At 39.5% G+C, this 15,691-nt stretch overlaps 1 protein-coding gene across 2 annotated transcripts in view; it reads right to left on the bottom strand.

Annotated features, from left to right (window-relative positions):
• The window catches only part of AIG1 (androgen induced 1), a 123,171-nt gene that overhangs the window by 75,142 nt on the left and 32,338 nt on the right, over positions 1–15,691 (bottom strand). For both annotated transcript variants that reach the window (XM_074537662.1, XM_074537663.1), the window contains exons 2-3: positions 12,236–12,391; positions 1,014–1,115 (exon numbers count right to left, since the gene is read on the bottom strand). In XM_074537662.1, coding sequence (XP_074393763.1) covers positions 1,014–1,115; positions 12,236–12,391 — 258 coding nt within the window. The remainder of the gene's footprint in view (positions 1–1,013; positions 1,116–12,235; positions 12,392–15,691) is intronic.

The following is a 15,691-nucleotide window of genomic DNA, read 5'->3' as shown; positions in this document are numbered from 1 at the left end:
AACCCCTCCTTTGATACAAAATCTGGGGAACAAATAAACAGCAGTGTCATCTGCCCCACTCCACAATGGACCCATTTATCAAGCACAGCAATGGTGGGCAAATCTTGATCTGCTGTGGTGATAAAGTTCACACACCTGGAAGGATGAAATCTGCTGTCGTCTAGTGATGAACACCAGTGCCAAATGGTTTGCCACATCTTGATGAGGAAATCAAATAATGAAAAATTTTGCACAGATGCAACTAGAGAAGCAAACATGACACTTTTCAGCTCCAAATGCTGCATCAACAGTGCAAAGTACCTGATGGCAAATTGTGGCCTTAACTTTCCCTTGGCATTTAAATATATAGTTGAGAGAAAAGATGTGTTGTGACTTCACATAGCAGAGAGGGATTAAAAGGTCAGTTTTCTTCTCAAGGAACTACCTTTATGAATACCAATGCATCAATTTTAAAGCTTTGCATTGATACATATAATTCCATATTATTAAAAATATTCAGATACAGGTTCTGCTACAGAAGTTTGGTGTACTTGAGTTATTTTTCTTACAACACCCAAGTCCAAAAAATAGAGATTTTTTGAAAAAGCGTTTTAACTAAAAGTTTTCATAATGAATTATTCTTTGGTAGACTGGTAAAGAAACATTCAATTAAATGTTTCTGTCATTTTAGAACAAGATTTGTCAAAATCAGAACCTCTATTTTATGAACAGTCTCTTCCTCATGACCACAGTGACATTTCTCCGGGAAAGTTACCTTACACAGGAAAGAGTTGACCCCCACAAGCCTGGGATACAGGACATGTAAGTTCAAATCTCCAGTTTCAACCTAATAAGGACTCAAATAGAACTCCAGAAGACAGGGAAGGAAAGATGTTACTCTTCCTTGCAAATCACATTCCTTAATCAGTTCTGAGGCAAATAGCACAAAGAGTATGCAGAATCATGCACAGAGAAATCAGTGTCTTTCTTACACTTTTGTTTATGCAAGGAAGTGTTTACATTACTTTACTCACCATTCCGTGATTTAGCCATGCTGGTATAAAATTATCAAGGAGCTTTGGGTAAACCAGTTCCCTGTCATAGATATAGATGCTCCAAAACATCGTCACCACAAACTAAGGAGAAAAAAAAAAAAAAAAGACATTTTTAAAAATATGCTTCTGAAAAATTAGTTGCATTCTTTAGATAGCAAAATGGGTCACTTAGCAAAGAATTTAGAGATAGACATGGGCATTATTGTTCTTTGACCAAATACTGTTATAATCAACAGTTTGAATCTGGATTACTCTTCGCATTCACTGAGGTTTTAACTTTTCTTCTTTTTTTCTTTCCTTAACTTTTAGCCAGGAAAAAAAATCTCATTTTTTGACTTACATGCCTGTGGCCAAATTACAAGTGAATATTAGACTTCAGTAGCAGATGTGGCACATAAGTAATGTTTCTCCACTAACAGGATAGAAAACAAATGGAAAATCAGCTAAAATATCACTTGGAATTCATACAAGATATCAATATGAAACATTCACTCCTGAACAGAAGCCTGTAAATTCATATTTGCACTTTTCTGTGTCAGCCAACAAGTCAGCTTTAAAAAAACCAAACCAAAGAACTTTTGATGACTCTGCACACAATTCACACTCAATTCTCGGTGGACTGGGATCCACAGAGAAGAGGTCTAGTATCCTGCTCATTTGTCAATATAAAATTTGGTTTGGTTCTTCTCAGAGGCTATTTACTAGGGGCCCAGAAAACAACCATTATTTCCTGTAGACTGAGGCCAGGACAAATGGATCAGATAAAGTTTACAGTAGGCTAAATTTTTGCCGAAGTGTTCACATATTCTTTCAAGTTTTCCGGATGTCTGAAATCAAAGACAATACAAACCCACAAAAATGTACAGAAATAATAGTTTTAGCTTACCTTAGCTGTGGCAAGTAAGTATTTTTCTAATTAAAACACCACTGCTTTCTTACCTTGGATTTGAGTAATAGTTTTCTAGTAATAAAAAAGGCTTATTGTTCATAGCAGTAAAACCCAATACCTGGGCCAGGAGCTTTTCAATGACCATTTACAGGGGCTCTCTAAACAGAAATGCTAAATACAAGTTCAAAGATTGAGAGCCAAAAGATAGAACTTTCACTGAGATAGAAGGGAAGTATTCAGTTATGTCCAAACTGATGTGGCTCATGATCTTACAGATCATTTATAGGATCAGTGAAATAAACATGGGGTGAGCATAGAACATCCTAAAAATCAATAGCATGTATAATAGTGTAGGCATTAAGTTATTTCATTAGCTTCTGACTTTAGAAAGTTAAAACTGAGGTTTGCAGTTAATCAATGGCACCTTGTTCCAACCATAGACACGCAGACTTCGGCCAGCCAGTTATGTGAATGACTTGAACCAGTACACTGCTCCCTCAGTGTGCATACAGTACATAGTTTCTTGGTTTCCAGCACAGTTGTCCATCTGTTACGACAGCTATCAGTGCCTGTTCAGAATAAGCTTGGACTATTTGACTAGTGCACAGAGGCCGGGAAAAAAAAATAGGTTATGATGGACAGCCTGAAAAGTATTGCAAGTGTAAAGCGCCCCACAAGAAATCTCTCTTCTGGGTCAGTCCAGGCGCTGGCACAGCACTGCTCTTTACGCACCTGCTGACGCGTAAGTGCCAAGATATGAACAGCTGAACAGCAGGAAAAATGGAAGCAAAGTATCCTCTTCTCTATAGGCTTCCTAGAAGTCATGTATTATCACAGTGGGTCTCTGAGAACCTGCTAAGATCAACTGGGGCATAAAAACATCTTCTCAGGCACATGAAGACCAAGACTGATAATGTTTTTTTTCCCAAGGAAGTCTCAAAACAAGAAAAATCCACCAGGATTAGACTGAACTTTATTACACTGACTAGAACAGAGGTAGTATGTTTTGACCTGTGATTTTTGTGTAGAGCAGAATAAAACAATAGACTTTGTCAAGGAGGTAAAAAGAAAAGAGGGGACGTGCCATCTGTCCCTTAACCAAAGTCAGCCAATGGATGGAACAGGATCAGCCTAGCTGGTTGCAACCATCTGGAGCTACAGACGGCAAATGCTGCTTAGCAAAGCACTATCACAAGGCAGACATAAGGTAAAGGAAGTGTGCAAAACCAAACGTGTCACGGAACTAACCTGTCCCAGAGGATGACCTGGTATGAGACTTAACACAACATCCTGGGGAAGATCCCTTCCAGTGTCTGAACAGTTCACCTTACTCTTTACAATTAGTTCATTTGGATAAAATGAACTATAAAAATTAACTATTCTGATAAAAGGAATTATAATGAGGGCTTGTGACATAGTTACTTTGGCTGCTTCTGAATTTGTTTACTTTGATTAATAAGCAACTGTTGGTCTGGTACTTTTAAGTGCCCTCTACTATGCTTACATTTTGCCACTGGCAGACTTTTTATTTGGGCTGGGCTCTGCTAAGATCCCAGGCCATCATGTAGTGTTAGACCATGACACAAGTGAGCTGCTTCTTTACACTGCCTCTTTGTAAAGTCCCAGACCTGCAGGATGAGTTTGTTATGCTTTTTTAATACACAAGGCAGCACACAGGAGAAATGAGACAACATAGGAGGTTAAACAACAAACTTTCATTCGCAAACAGTAGAAAGTAAGGGTACTTGGCAAATTTTAAAGTAACATTCATTCAAAATCAAGCATTTCACAAGGCATTGGCTTAGCGAACTCCGAACCACACAACTCAAGTTACCCAGATTTTGAGAAGAAGAAAGGAGGGGAGGAAGAGAGAAATATTAAAAATCATTGCTTGAATTCCAGTGTGATTTCAGCTACTGTGAAGTCCTAGCAGTGGGCTGTGACCTCATGTGCCTATGCAACTGCTTTTATCTGCCCTGTCTCTCAGGGCATTCCCCCTTTGGTGGGACTTTTGCTGTCCCAGTGGTTAATAACCATTCTGGGGCTGCACTAGAGGCTTCAGGGCAGTGGGGGTGGAGCAGTGCAACAATCCACCTTTGCAGGACACGCCCTGCCCCTGTCCCTTTGGTTAAGTACACTACCCCGAGGCTCAAAACAGTGACTGAGACCAGAACAATGGGAAACAAGATCTTCTTCTTCCATGATGGCAGTAGTGGGATTCTAACCTAGCAGAGAGAGGAAGAAAAAAAAGGAGAGGAAAAAGAGGAAAGTGTACAAGAAATCATACAGAGGACAATTGCTACTTCAATAATCAAAAATAGAAGTCCAGTCAGCATAGGGATTCCAGACTATGCAAGCCTTCATCCCTCACTGTGTCAGTTCCAGAGATGGCAAGAAAGATGCAAATCAGGATCTGGAGGGGAAGAGTTCATGAAACCAGTCTTTTGGCTGCAGTGATTGGAAGAGTTCAGCAGACTGGTTGGCAATTTACTTTACTTTTGCTTGTGCTGCTTAAAACAGCATTTTCCTATAGGTGAGGCTCAGCATTTCACATATTTCTTGCCCATTTAGTAACAATTTATTGAGGATTAGACAATTTTATAAAATAACTTTTGATACTTGCTGGACTTCTAAGTTGAGCTCCTAAATGGCCTAATGAGTCCAATTTAAGATTCTCTATTGCAGTGTAATTGCACACCTCACCAAAAAATAGAAAACTTAAGGATAAGTCAAATTTTCAACAGGCAGCCTTGCATTTTGGAGCTGATAATTTCACAAGTCCAAGTGTCATTGTAACCCAAACATATCTCCTGTATTACCACCCTTATCCCTTATCCTGTGGTGTCGGGGGGTCCCCAGAGTCCATATTACAGTCAATTACCGTATTACAATGCTAGAGATCCAAATGCCAGGATAAGGGGGAATATCAGGGTGCACCATGGGAAAGTTACATCAAGTGAAAGTTCTGAGTCTGGTTGCCTCAGGGAGGTTAAAGGTACAACAAACATTCGAGCCATTTCTATCTATTTGGCATATTTTTCTAGACAGGGTCCTGGGTTCAAACCAAATACCTTCCTAACTTACTAAACCCTTCACTGGTTTCCAAATCCAAAATCCTTTCTTCTGACATCTTGACCACTTAGGACTTCTTTGCTTACAGCTGGAGAAAACTTTCCAGCTGCCGTCTCATCCGCCTCTGTCATCCCCCTTCTCTGTACGACCACGCTTCATGCATCGCTTTCCACCACCACATGTGGTTCCTCTGGCATCAAAGTACACTTCTTTCTCGGTTCAAAGTAATTCTATACCTTGTTCTGAGGAGGTAGGAAGGAGTATACAAATCTGATTTCATAATCATATGAAATCCTGTCTGAGCTTCCAAGATAAATTCAGGAAGGAATCTTTTCCACCTGTTGTGGCAACCAGAGAGAAGACACAAACAGCCCAAAACAATGCTTGTGACATTTATACACATACTGCAAAACTACCAAGGCAAAACAGATAAGAATATAAATATCACAAAACATATTAAGATAAAAACATGTACAAACAGTCACTGCAGCAAAGAACTGTGTAAATCTTCAGTCCTGTTGCCGCTTCATCTTCTCACAGCCACATCTTTGTATGGAATGCTTGTAGAAGGAGAGACAAAAGAAAATGCAGTCCTACTTGGACCAGTTTTAAAAAGCAGGAATTATCCATCTGCTGTTAATTTTGTGGTTCTCTGCCATGGGCATCTTTGGTTACCTATGCATGCATGTTCAGGGGGGTCTTTAGGACCAGCAGGACTTCCCCGATAGCTGGGAGGCCTTCCAGTACTGGCTGACCAGGAAAACATATGGGGTTCTGGGGATCATCAGTCTTTTTGTTTCTGGAAGGCATGGTAGGCATTGTGGGACAAAATGCTGTAAGTCATGGATATCCACTTACTCTCCATGGGTCACAGTGTCCCACAGCTGATCAGGCACCTTTGGATCCTGAGGTCTCAAAATCCATTTTATGAGACCATTTGTCCTTTCTACTATCCCACTGGCTTGTGGATGTGGTGTAGGGGATATGGAACACTCACAGTATCCCTTCAGTTTTTGCCCGATCCTGGACTATTCCTGCTGTGAAGTGACTGCCATTATCTGATTGCATTGATTTTGGATTAGGAAGGAAACAATCATAATTGTAATCCTTTCACAGTACTTTCCCCTGTAGATCATGTCACTGCTTTAGCCTGCACCTCACTTGACACTATTTGTACGCCTATCAGCACATATTATTTTGCTCCTGATTAATTAAAAGGACCAATGCAGTTTACCTGCCAAATTTCCTTCAACTCCTTTCCCACCCTTAGGTGCAGGGGGGAAATGTGAAAGGGGTATTCCTCCAGTCTGGGTGCAGCACTGGCAGCAGACAGAAATGACTGTTTCACAAGCCCTTCAGGTGACAGGACATCCCCTACTTACCATCTCTCTTAACAGGTCTTTCATCCCAGAGTGGCCATGCTTCACATGCAGCCATTCCAACAAATACCTCAATTTCTCTTCTTATTCTGTTTCCTTTTCCTCAGCTAAGATAGCCAATTGAGTGACAGAGTCTACTTGGTCATTTAAGACGTGGGCTGGATGATCCTCCTTCTGATGGGCTGCTACCCATCCAACTGATACCATTTTGGATCTTGCACTTTTCAGAATTTCTCCCCATTTCTCTTTCTTTCATACCAGCAGTCTTTATACCTGTGTGTGCTAATAGCCAGTCTGGGTCTGGATTAGAGGCTCCAGGGGGTGTGGTAACATCCCACCTGCGCAGGACTTGCCCTGCCCCTCTTCCTCCCTTCCTTTAGTTGTTCTGAGCCAGTACTCATTTTCTCTGGTCTCTCACACCTACGTAAGCCTCAAACAGAACTCCAGCTCTTGTGCTCATGTTGCCTTCCTTGTGGCATAATTCATCACCCCCATGGAGACAGACATTGTAGTATATTCACATGCCAGGCTGAACAGGCTGCTCATATGAAACAAAAATTTCAGAGAGCCCAATACTTTATTTTCCTTTGTTCCTAAGGCAAAATGGCACAAATGCTACCCTTCCATTTCCTCTGTAGACACACTCAAAGCTTTGAATTCAAGAAGAAAACAGGCACTAGAAATTGTTTTCTACATTTCTTTGCACAGGAGCCTCCTAAGACTGAAAGATTTGCAAAAAGAGTACTGGGTTAAACATAAAATGAAGTGACATATAGAACAGAAAAGTCCCTCATTTGCAGCTTATCCTACCTAGAATCTGTAATGATTCTATCTGTCTGTAATGATTATCTATCTATGGTCCAGTCATTATAGACCAAAGGAAACCTCAGTTTTGTCAGAAGACCTTGGAACCTGGAAATATGGAATAGCTCACTTATTACAGGCATCTGAAAGACTGCTGAACAAATACACGGTGGCAGAAAAAAAATAAGGCTGAAAACAAACTGCTGTCTTCCCACTTATGGAAGTATTCCTTGAGTGTTTGTCCTCTGTCTCTGAAGCTTCAGAGGACACGAGCACAGCATGTGGCCCTGTCAAGGGAAAAGTTTTAAAGGACAAGTTGGGAAATGGATAGTTATTCAAAAGAGAAATCAAGTGGCTTTGTGAAAACACTACAAATGGAAGCAAAGAGAAACTAAGAGAGTAAAGCCAACAAAAAGAATTTTACAATTCACACTTTTACATGAGTCCAACCAAGAAATATTATGCAAATGAAGAACGAACCCAGTGGAACTTTATTTTCCTACACTATGTGTTTTTGGTTTTGGCTCGGCTGCACAGTTCAGTCATTTCCTGGATGGCTAATGACAAAGAAAAAAAAACCCCAACCCTTGTGACCCTGAGACAATTTGTTATAAGTACAATTAAAGGTAAGCTTTCTACCTATCTCCCAAGACACTTGTGGTTAACTGTGGGTATAAATATGTTGTTTGTGAACTTCTTTAACAGTTAGAGATATTACATCTAGAAGAAAAGTGGTGTTGAAGGCAGACCACAGTAGGTACAACTTGGCATGGTACTGTCTTTAGGTGGGATTGAGAGCTAGCACAATACACCAAAGGGATTTGAAAAGCACCAGTGACAGGAATCACAAGGAGTGGGGGAAAAGCCCAGGGAAAACCACTCTCAGAGAGTAGACTTCAGGGGGCAACTGGACCACTGCTCACTAATTATCCCATCACAAGTCATCTTGTCACAACAGATGAGGGTAAAATCTAGAAGAGAGATTTTTGCATGGTTGAGTCAGTTATGGAAATAAAATTATGCTATAGTCTGGTCAAGTAACGAGGTAACTAGGAAACTGCAGCAAATGCCTACACATCTTCTCTTGGCATAAGATCACAGATCAACATAACTGATGATCCTCAGAAGGCTGATCAACTTTCCTTTGACTCCACTACACAAAGAAACATGAAATAATAAAGCATGCCTGATTTTCTCTCCTTTGTATCACAGGTTTTTGAACCCATAAAAGTATAACAGAAAAAATGAGGTAATTCTGGTCAGTTTAGACTCTGATTCAAACATAGCTGTTGATGCTACATGATATAAAATGTCTGTGGTAGAGTTTGTGATTTTCTAGGCAGCAATCTCTCTTTTGATATGTAACAAGATCAATTTTTATTCTTCCTATCTTTAATAAACACAGTCTTAAACAACCAGAAATGCCTGATTTATCTCTTCTTCCTTTTGTTCAGTACAAATTACAAGAAACATATTGATAAAACCAAAACACTAATTAAGCATAGAAACATGGCAACTTAATTATTTATGTCAAACAAATAGAAAAAAAAGTAGGGATAAGCTAAACCACTGGTGTAATGTCTGACTTTTAAGCATGTCTCACATCACTCTAGCAGTGTAAATTACTCTCAATATATATCTCCTTTACACAGATAAAAGATAGCAAGTCCAAGTAATTACAGATAAAAATTGGTAATGAACTTCTAAAATGCCTATGCAAGCAATTTTCTTCAGTGGATACCTCCTAGTCTCTTAGGCATTTGAATAGTATTGCAGGTTTATAATTAACTAAAAAAGGGCTATGAAGTGTTGCCCACAGACTTTTTGTGGTGTAAGGCTTTACTGCACAGAAAATTAATCTGCTGACTTCTGATTTGATTCTCTGAAGAGTCATGTTACAAAAAGCAACAACAGGTAAATAGTAGCCATTACGTCCTTAGAAGAGGTTTATGTTTATTTCCTAACTCTCCTGTGAAATATAGGTTGGCAATTCAATTTTATCAGTCCCTGGAGATACACAATGCATATCACAACACTGGAGAGATGTGATTTGCTGCACAGATTTTTCAGGCTTTGATTTGTTTGCAAGATTTACTTTGTTGTGAAGCTACAAAAGGAGATTATTTACCCTTGGGCTGTTCTTTCCCTCCTTTGGAAGGTGGGAAGAAGCTGGTGGTCAGATTTCCCAGATGGTTTGTATGCTTAGTTTCTCAGGAAGTCTTAAAAATGAAGAACTTGGTTACATTTTTTTTCTCACATCACTGTTTAACTTGTGAGTGGATACCCCTTTTCTCATCTGTTTTTCAGAACAAGTCATCTCAAGGGCTCCAGTCAGCAGGAAATATAGAAAAAAAAAGTGGTGAATTGCTCTTGAAAAGCTGCGGTTATTAGGCTTTAAATGCTCCCCTAGTATTTGCATTATTGCCTAAACATGTCTTGTGCAAAACACTGAGCAATAAAAATAATTTAGATGTTAAGGTAACTGACAAATACTTAAGCATGATCACTAATGTTACATTAGAAACCCAACAAAGATTTTATTCATATCTGCCCAGTTTTTATGTGTGAAGGTTCCCTTGTGTCCCTACTGGAAACCACTGAGAAGCTCCATGGAGAGCTAGGTGGGTGAGTCTCAAGGAAAGAAAGTTTGCATTTACAATCATTTTCTTTTTCTTTTTTTCCTTTTTTTTTTTTTCTGGAGTGAGGAAGCTGTTAAAAGAATATGAGAAACAAGGGAACTTTTAACTTTTTTTTCTGCAGACACTCTGGTGTTTAATACCTTCCTTCTAATGAGAACTTCCATCATAGCAAAACTTCACTATTTTCTTCTACATAAATAGCTCTTTGGATGACAACATCAGCCTTAGATGTTTGCTACTTTTGCGCCCTGCACTCTTCCTATCTGTAATTCCACCAAAGCAGAGCCTGCAGTGCCTAGCAATCTCTCAGGCACTGGCCAGGCTCTGGCAAGGGGCAGCTGCAGTGTGGTGAGATCTGCTGCTGGTGAGGATCAGGTTTCAGGAAGGAGCTGAGACCAACGTAAAGTCAGGAGGTGCTGCTGTTTGTCTCTCAGTAGCCAGTAGAAGAAATGGCAATGAAAACAACCTTTTTAGGATTTCTTAGTAAGAGGTAAAGTGGTAAACAATTGTTCCCCCTCGGCACACAAAGGTAACACTTGGAAATGGAGCATATCTGTGCAATGAGCATAGAAATTCCTTACTATGTTTGTTTAAGACACAAGTTGTTCTAATATGAAACCCTTGGGAAAGCAGCTATCTCCAGATATGTGACACATCTCTTGGGAATTGCTAGTTTGTCAACGTTGCAACAACACCTGTAGTGCAGGCAGTGACTAACTGGGAGTCTTTGTGTACTGAGAAACATGGCCTGCCTCAGAATTGCCAAGACAAAGTGAAGCTGAAATTCTCCAAGATCTTGAGAAGTTTCAAGGTCAAGAGCATTGCAGGAGTGGAGGAGCACAGACAACAGTATGAGCTAAAACAGCGGCAGGAAAGAATTCCTGAATCCTGACAGGTGTGAGAGACCCAAGGAGGGTGTGCTTTGATGCATGTGAAGGAGTGCACTTTTAGAGTGAAAAAGGCACTTAAAATAGTTAAACACAGACAAATAGTGGGAAGTTGTTCTCCTTTTTCACTTCTACTATCAACACAGGAAAAGCATCTGTTGCTACTCACAATCACAATCACAACTACTTCTAACTCCCCATCTCCCTTAAAAACACAAACGCAACATAAATCTCTGCACCCATAAAATGTATATTTGCAAACTTGTCTGTGGACAAATTTTCTACTAGCTGTATTACCTGATCCAGTCTCCTCTACCATTGCTGGAAAACTGCAGTCTGCTACCCCAACATGAATTGTGGCAGCTCCCAAAAGGCAGCCCAGCAAGTATGATAAAGGAAGGCTACCAGCTGGGTTTTTATTAAAGAAGTACCTGCAGTGTTTCACATATGTTTTGCCTTTTGTAACTCTGCAAAAGCATTCTCCGTGTATTGTGAAATTCCACATAAATGGTGAAATGAAATTCTAATGAAGCATCACTGAATATATGAAATTATAAGTGATAGATTGATATGTTAGCTGCTGTCAACTGACAGAAAGTGATCAGCTGTTGTGAAAGTACAGCTTTAAAGACCTCATACAGCTTTCTAATAGTCCATGAAAAAAAATCTGCTTCTAGTGAATTTATTTTGAGCTACTGTACAATGAAATAAGAAAAAGAGAATTAAAGATTGATCCTGAATTACAATAAAAGCAATAACTTAAACAAAATGTTCACAAATTTTTGCATTGCAGCTTAAGCTTGGGACTAGATCGACATAAATGACACTTCCATGTAAAAACTCATAAAATTTTGGATTTTTAGCAGCTTTATTAGCTATGTAAAGACAATGAACACCTCTTGCCATTGAAAGTGATGTGCAATGTCCCCACAGAGCAAGATCTGATCCAAAGAATATTTTTCTTATTTTAAAAGACATGTCAATCCCACATTTTCACATACCTTCTGTGTCCTTTTTAACATTACTAACAAAACCCCTTTTTTCTACCTCCATTATTCTGCCAGCTCCGAATCCCTTGTGGAATTAACAAAGAGCAACCTGGAATTTGCTTCTCTTCTTGCCCATGTGAAAATGTCTTACAGCCCAGATTCCCTCAGGTCATTATGGTGTAAAACATGCCACAGTCAGCACTTTCACTTCTCCTGATGATGACATGTGGAGCAGAAAAAGTCCAAATTGAATCTCAAGATGCTGCTGGTACAATACACATATAAAATTACTTGTACAATCAAGCTCCTATTGTAGCATGACTTTTTTATAACAAAACAAAAATTATTTCAGCAACACACTGTATATTTTGTTCCCTTACACCTGTGAAAAATAGAAGAGTAGTAAAATCATCTCTCCCATTTTCACCTTTCTGCGTAGTCTTTCATATAGTGATGGGAAAACTTTTCAAGAAGACAACATTCAGTAAGTAACACTGTTCACCCAGCTAGCAAAGACATGCACAGATTAACACTGTACTTACCACTCCCACAGGGAAAGCTAGAACAGCCATCATCCAGTCACGGAGGGAAATGAGTTTTTTCAGTTGCCTCTCTTGCTCTTGACTGTCATTCCCTCTAGTGAGAAGACTGGACAGGTCAGTCAAGACGCAAATCCCAAAAAAGACAGCCTGGATAACCTGCACAGAAGGGAAACACACTCTTGAACACATCTTAATCTTTCTGTGCTCCTTCTCCCATTTCTTCTTCTCTTGAACAGAGATGACCAGCCCTTCGGCAGAGGGCAGGTCAGACACAGGCATGCATGAGGAGTATTGCCACAGAACTGACATGGGGAGTGGGAATACATCAGTCTCTTAAATATGGGTAGAGTTTATTCACATAAAAGCCATGTGTGCTTCAAAGTGGTGCATCTATAGGGGGAATCCATGTGAGTGGAAGGACCATTCCAGAGGTGGCTTTCCACCCTCAGCTCAGATATGTGTCACCTGCTGGGAACTGAACTGCAGCCACCCCTTCCTGTGTCACTCCATACAGCTCATCCCCAAAGCAATTGCCTCTGAGGCAGAAAAGTGAGCAATGCGCCCTGTGAGAAGGGAAAGAAACAGAAAGGAGTGTTTCCTTCCCTTGTGACAGGAGGTCTCTCTTGGAGATTCTGCCTGTCTCAGACACTCCATCTAAAGGCAAAGGAAGTGCCTGAGAATTCCTGACAGACACAGCACATGGCCCAGGTGTCAGCAAATCTATCTCTACTTCATCTCAGGTACTGATGATAGAACGAGAAAGCTGCAGGAGTTATTCACTTACTTTTCCTGATGGCAGTCTGTAATTTTTTTTTCAAATTTTCCTTTTTTGCATTTACGTATTTATGTGCAATATAAGATTATCTGTGATATTAAATCGTTAGTTTAATCATCTGAACCCACTGATTTGGTTCAAACTTGACTCAATCTTAATGTGATCACTGAGTTTTTCTCCCTTAATTGGCTTAGTAAAACTGTAATAAGTTAGCTCAGGAATGCTCTTGCCTGAGGACTTGCACATCCTTTCTAGTACAGTTCAGAGGAAGTGCATGCAGCTTGTTTACTCCCCAAACTGGAAGCCCAGGTCACAAACCCACACACATCAGGTAATCTCAGGTAAGAAATTAACAAAACATGGGCTTGGTTCCCAAATTAGACAGTGATTAGTCAAAAAACATAAACACATGTATGCTTAGAATTCATACTTCATGTATTTTAAAGCAAGCATGGAGTTTAGAAGTCTTACTGTAAACTAAGTGTTCCACTGACCAAGCAGAAGATTACTCATAAGAAATAAGAACAGCATATACCCAAATGCTGCAAAATACAATTTATTATTTGCATAGATCTTTGCAGCATTTACACTACAGTAAGGCAAGACATGCAGGCAGGAAGGATGGACAGAGAGAAATACCAAACAGATGTTGGCTACCAGGAAGAAATCCAGAGATTTGTAATGATTGGATGGATTAAAGTACACTTCCTTCCTCAACAATCTTTATAGGACCCAAACACGTGTAAATTCTGGCTGTAAAGCTGAGAATGACAAACACTCAAATGGCCCCTGGATCTGCTTGCAATTCTGTGGCCGTTGCTTTCTCCTCTCCAGGCTGTAGCTACACAGAATTCGCTTGATAAATAGATGAAGCAACATTACAAAACATTCCCTGAAGCTGTGTGATGTGACAGACTACTAGTGCTAGAGCTGTATATTGCACTAGAAAGAGATATTACTTTTTCAAATGACTGCTTGGAAAAGTTACAATCTTCCACATAATTTTTGAAAAGCCTTTTAAATGTAAGTTGGGGCTTCTTGGAGCTACTAAGAACTCCTAATGCACTTTTTCATATTATTTGTTTGAAACAAGTACTTAGTAGAAAAAAAATCTTCCCATACTCAGCCCTGTTTTCCACCAAACAGATGGCCTATTTGGAGAGCTGAAATAGAAGAACTAATTATGCATTTGCTTGACTTATGAGGAGATATTATACCATCTACTATTCACTCAAGAGTGTGAATGCCAAACAAGACGGAGATGGGAAAAAAGTATAGCTAACAGTAATGAGATCAATCTGGGTGTTAAAAAGTTTAGGCTGAGTACCAGGAAATATTTCCTAACAGTTAGCTCCGTCAGACCATGAAATAGTTTCTCAGAGGAAGTGGTGGAAGCCTCATGGCTTGAGTCACTCAAACCAATATTGGACAAAACACTCAATAATGTACTGCAGGGAACAGCATTATGCTGGCAGAGTTTGGAAGAGTGACTAATGGATTGTTTGCAGCTCTAGCTACAATTCCCTGAAATGGTCCCTCTCCAAAGAAACACAGACTCAAACAATCACACACCCACTTTCCAAGGGAATTGAGATTGTACATCCACTAATCAATCACAAACAGAGCAACTTCCCTCCCTGTTATCCTCTTATGAACACAGAGCTTCCAGAGAAAATGTAATGATATCATTGGGAATGAAATCCCAATTAGGAGTGACAACCCCTGAAGGGAAATACCCAAAGATTTCAGAGGGTAGGTATGAAGCAGACTACTCTACAAAAACATTAACAAATAAAAATCCATATAGGAAAGAGAAAATTACATCCTCATTGAGAACATTCAGAGCAAATGAAAACTTGTACAATGTTCAAGGAGGAACAGTTACAGCTTAGTCATACAAATAATGTACATACATGCACTCCATTCATTCTACTTCCTTTCCTTTCTAGACTGCACAAGAAAACTCTTCTGACACCTATCAACACCTGGGATTAGAGTTAGGACCTCCAGAGCTGCACAAGTCTCAGCAACATTAATTAAACAGAATCAGTGATTATTTACATCCTTTGTGGGTCTGGCATAGGAAAAGCACAGCGTGCAGCTACTGGTGTTTTTTTGTATGAAATAAAGTTTTAAAGCCCATGCTCCTCAGTATGAATGCTGTCTAACAAATATGAAAAAAGCACAGCAAGGAAACAGAAACTCCCTCTAAACAACGTTCTCCAAGGTGCCCTGGTGTTACCTCAGATTTCAAAAGAAAAAATTATTATGAAAATTTATTTTTATTATTTTGAAAATTTGCAAGTGGTAAATCTATACATGAAACATCCTCAAGCTGTTTAACACAGCTGACTTTTTTCCCCTTGGAAATGTAAGCAAGAACAGTATTTCAGAGGAAATACTTTCCACTTTTGCCTCTAACAAGAGCTTGAAGGAAAACAGTGATTTAGAAAATGACAAATTTGACAGAAAACAGAGAGAGCTTCCCTGTACCATGTAACAGTATAGATAAATAGTATAGATAGAATCAGAAACTTATGAGCAGAGTATGCAATCCCAAGAAAATAACTGAACAGGTATAAAATACTGCTGATCCTTTTTCTCCTAGAAGCCTAAAGGGGCCACTGCTACTGGAGTTGATACTACAGTACCTTTAAACTGTGATAATGTAATGACAAGTA

Source organism: Zonotrichia albicollis, chromosome 3 (genome assembly GCF_047830755.1).
Source record: "Zonotrichia albicollis isolate bZonAlb1 chromosome 3, bZonAlb1.hap1, whole genome shotgun sequence".
NCBI classification, from domain to species: Eukaryota; Metazoa; Chordata; class Aves; order Passeriformes; family Passerellidae; genus Zonotrichia; species Zonotrichia albicollis.
Note: the sequence above shows the minus strand (reverse complement) of the source record. Positions and strands in the feature narration are given on the sequence as shown.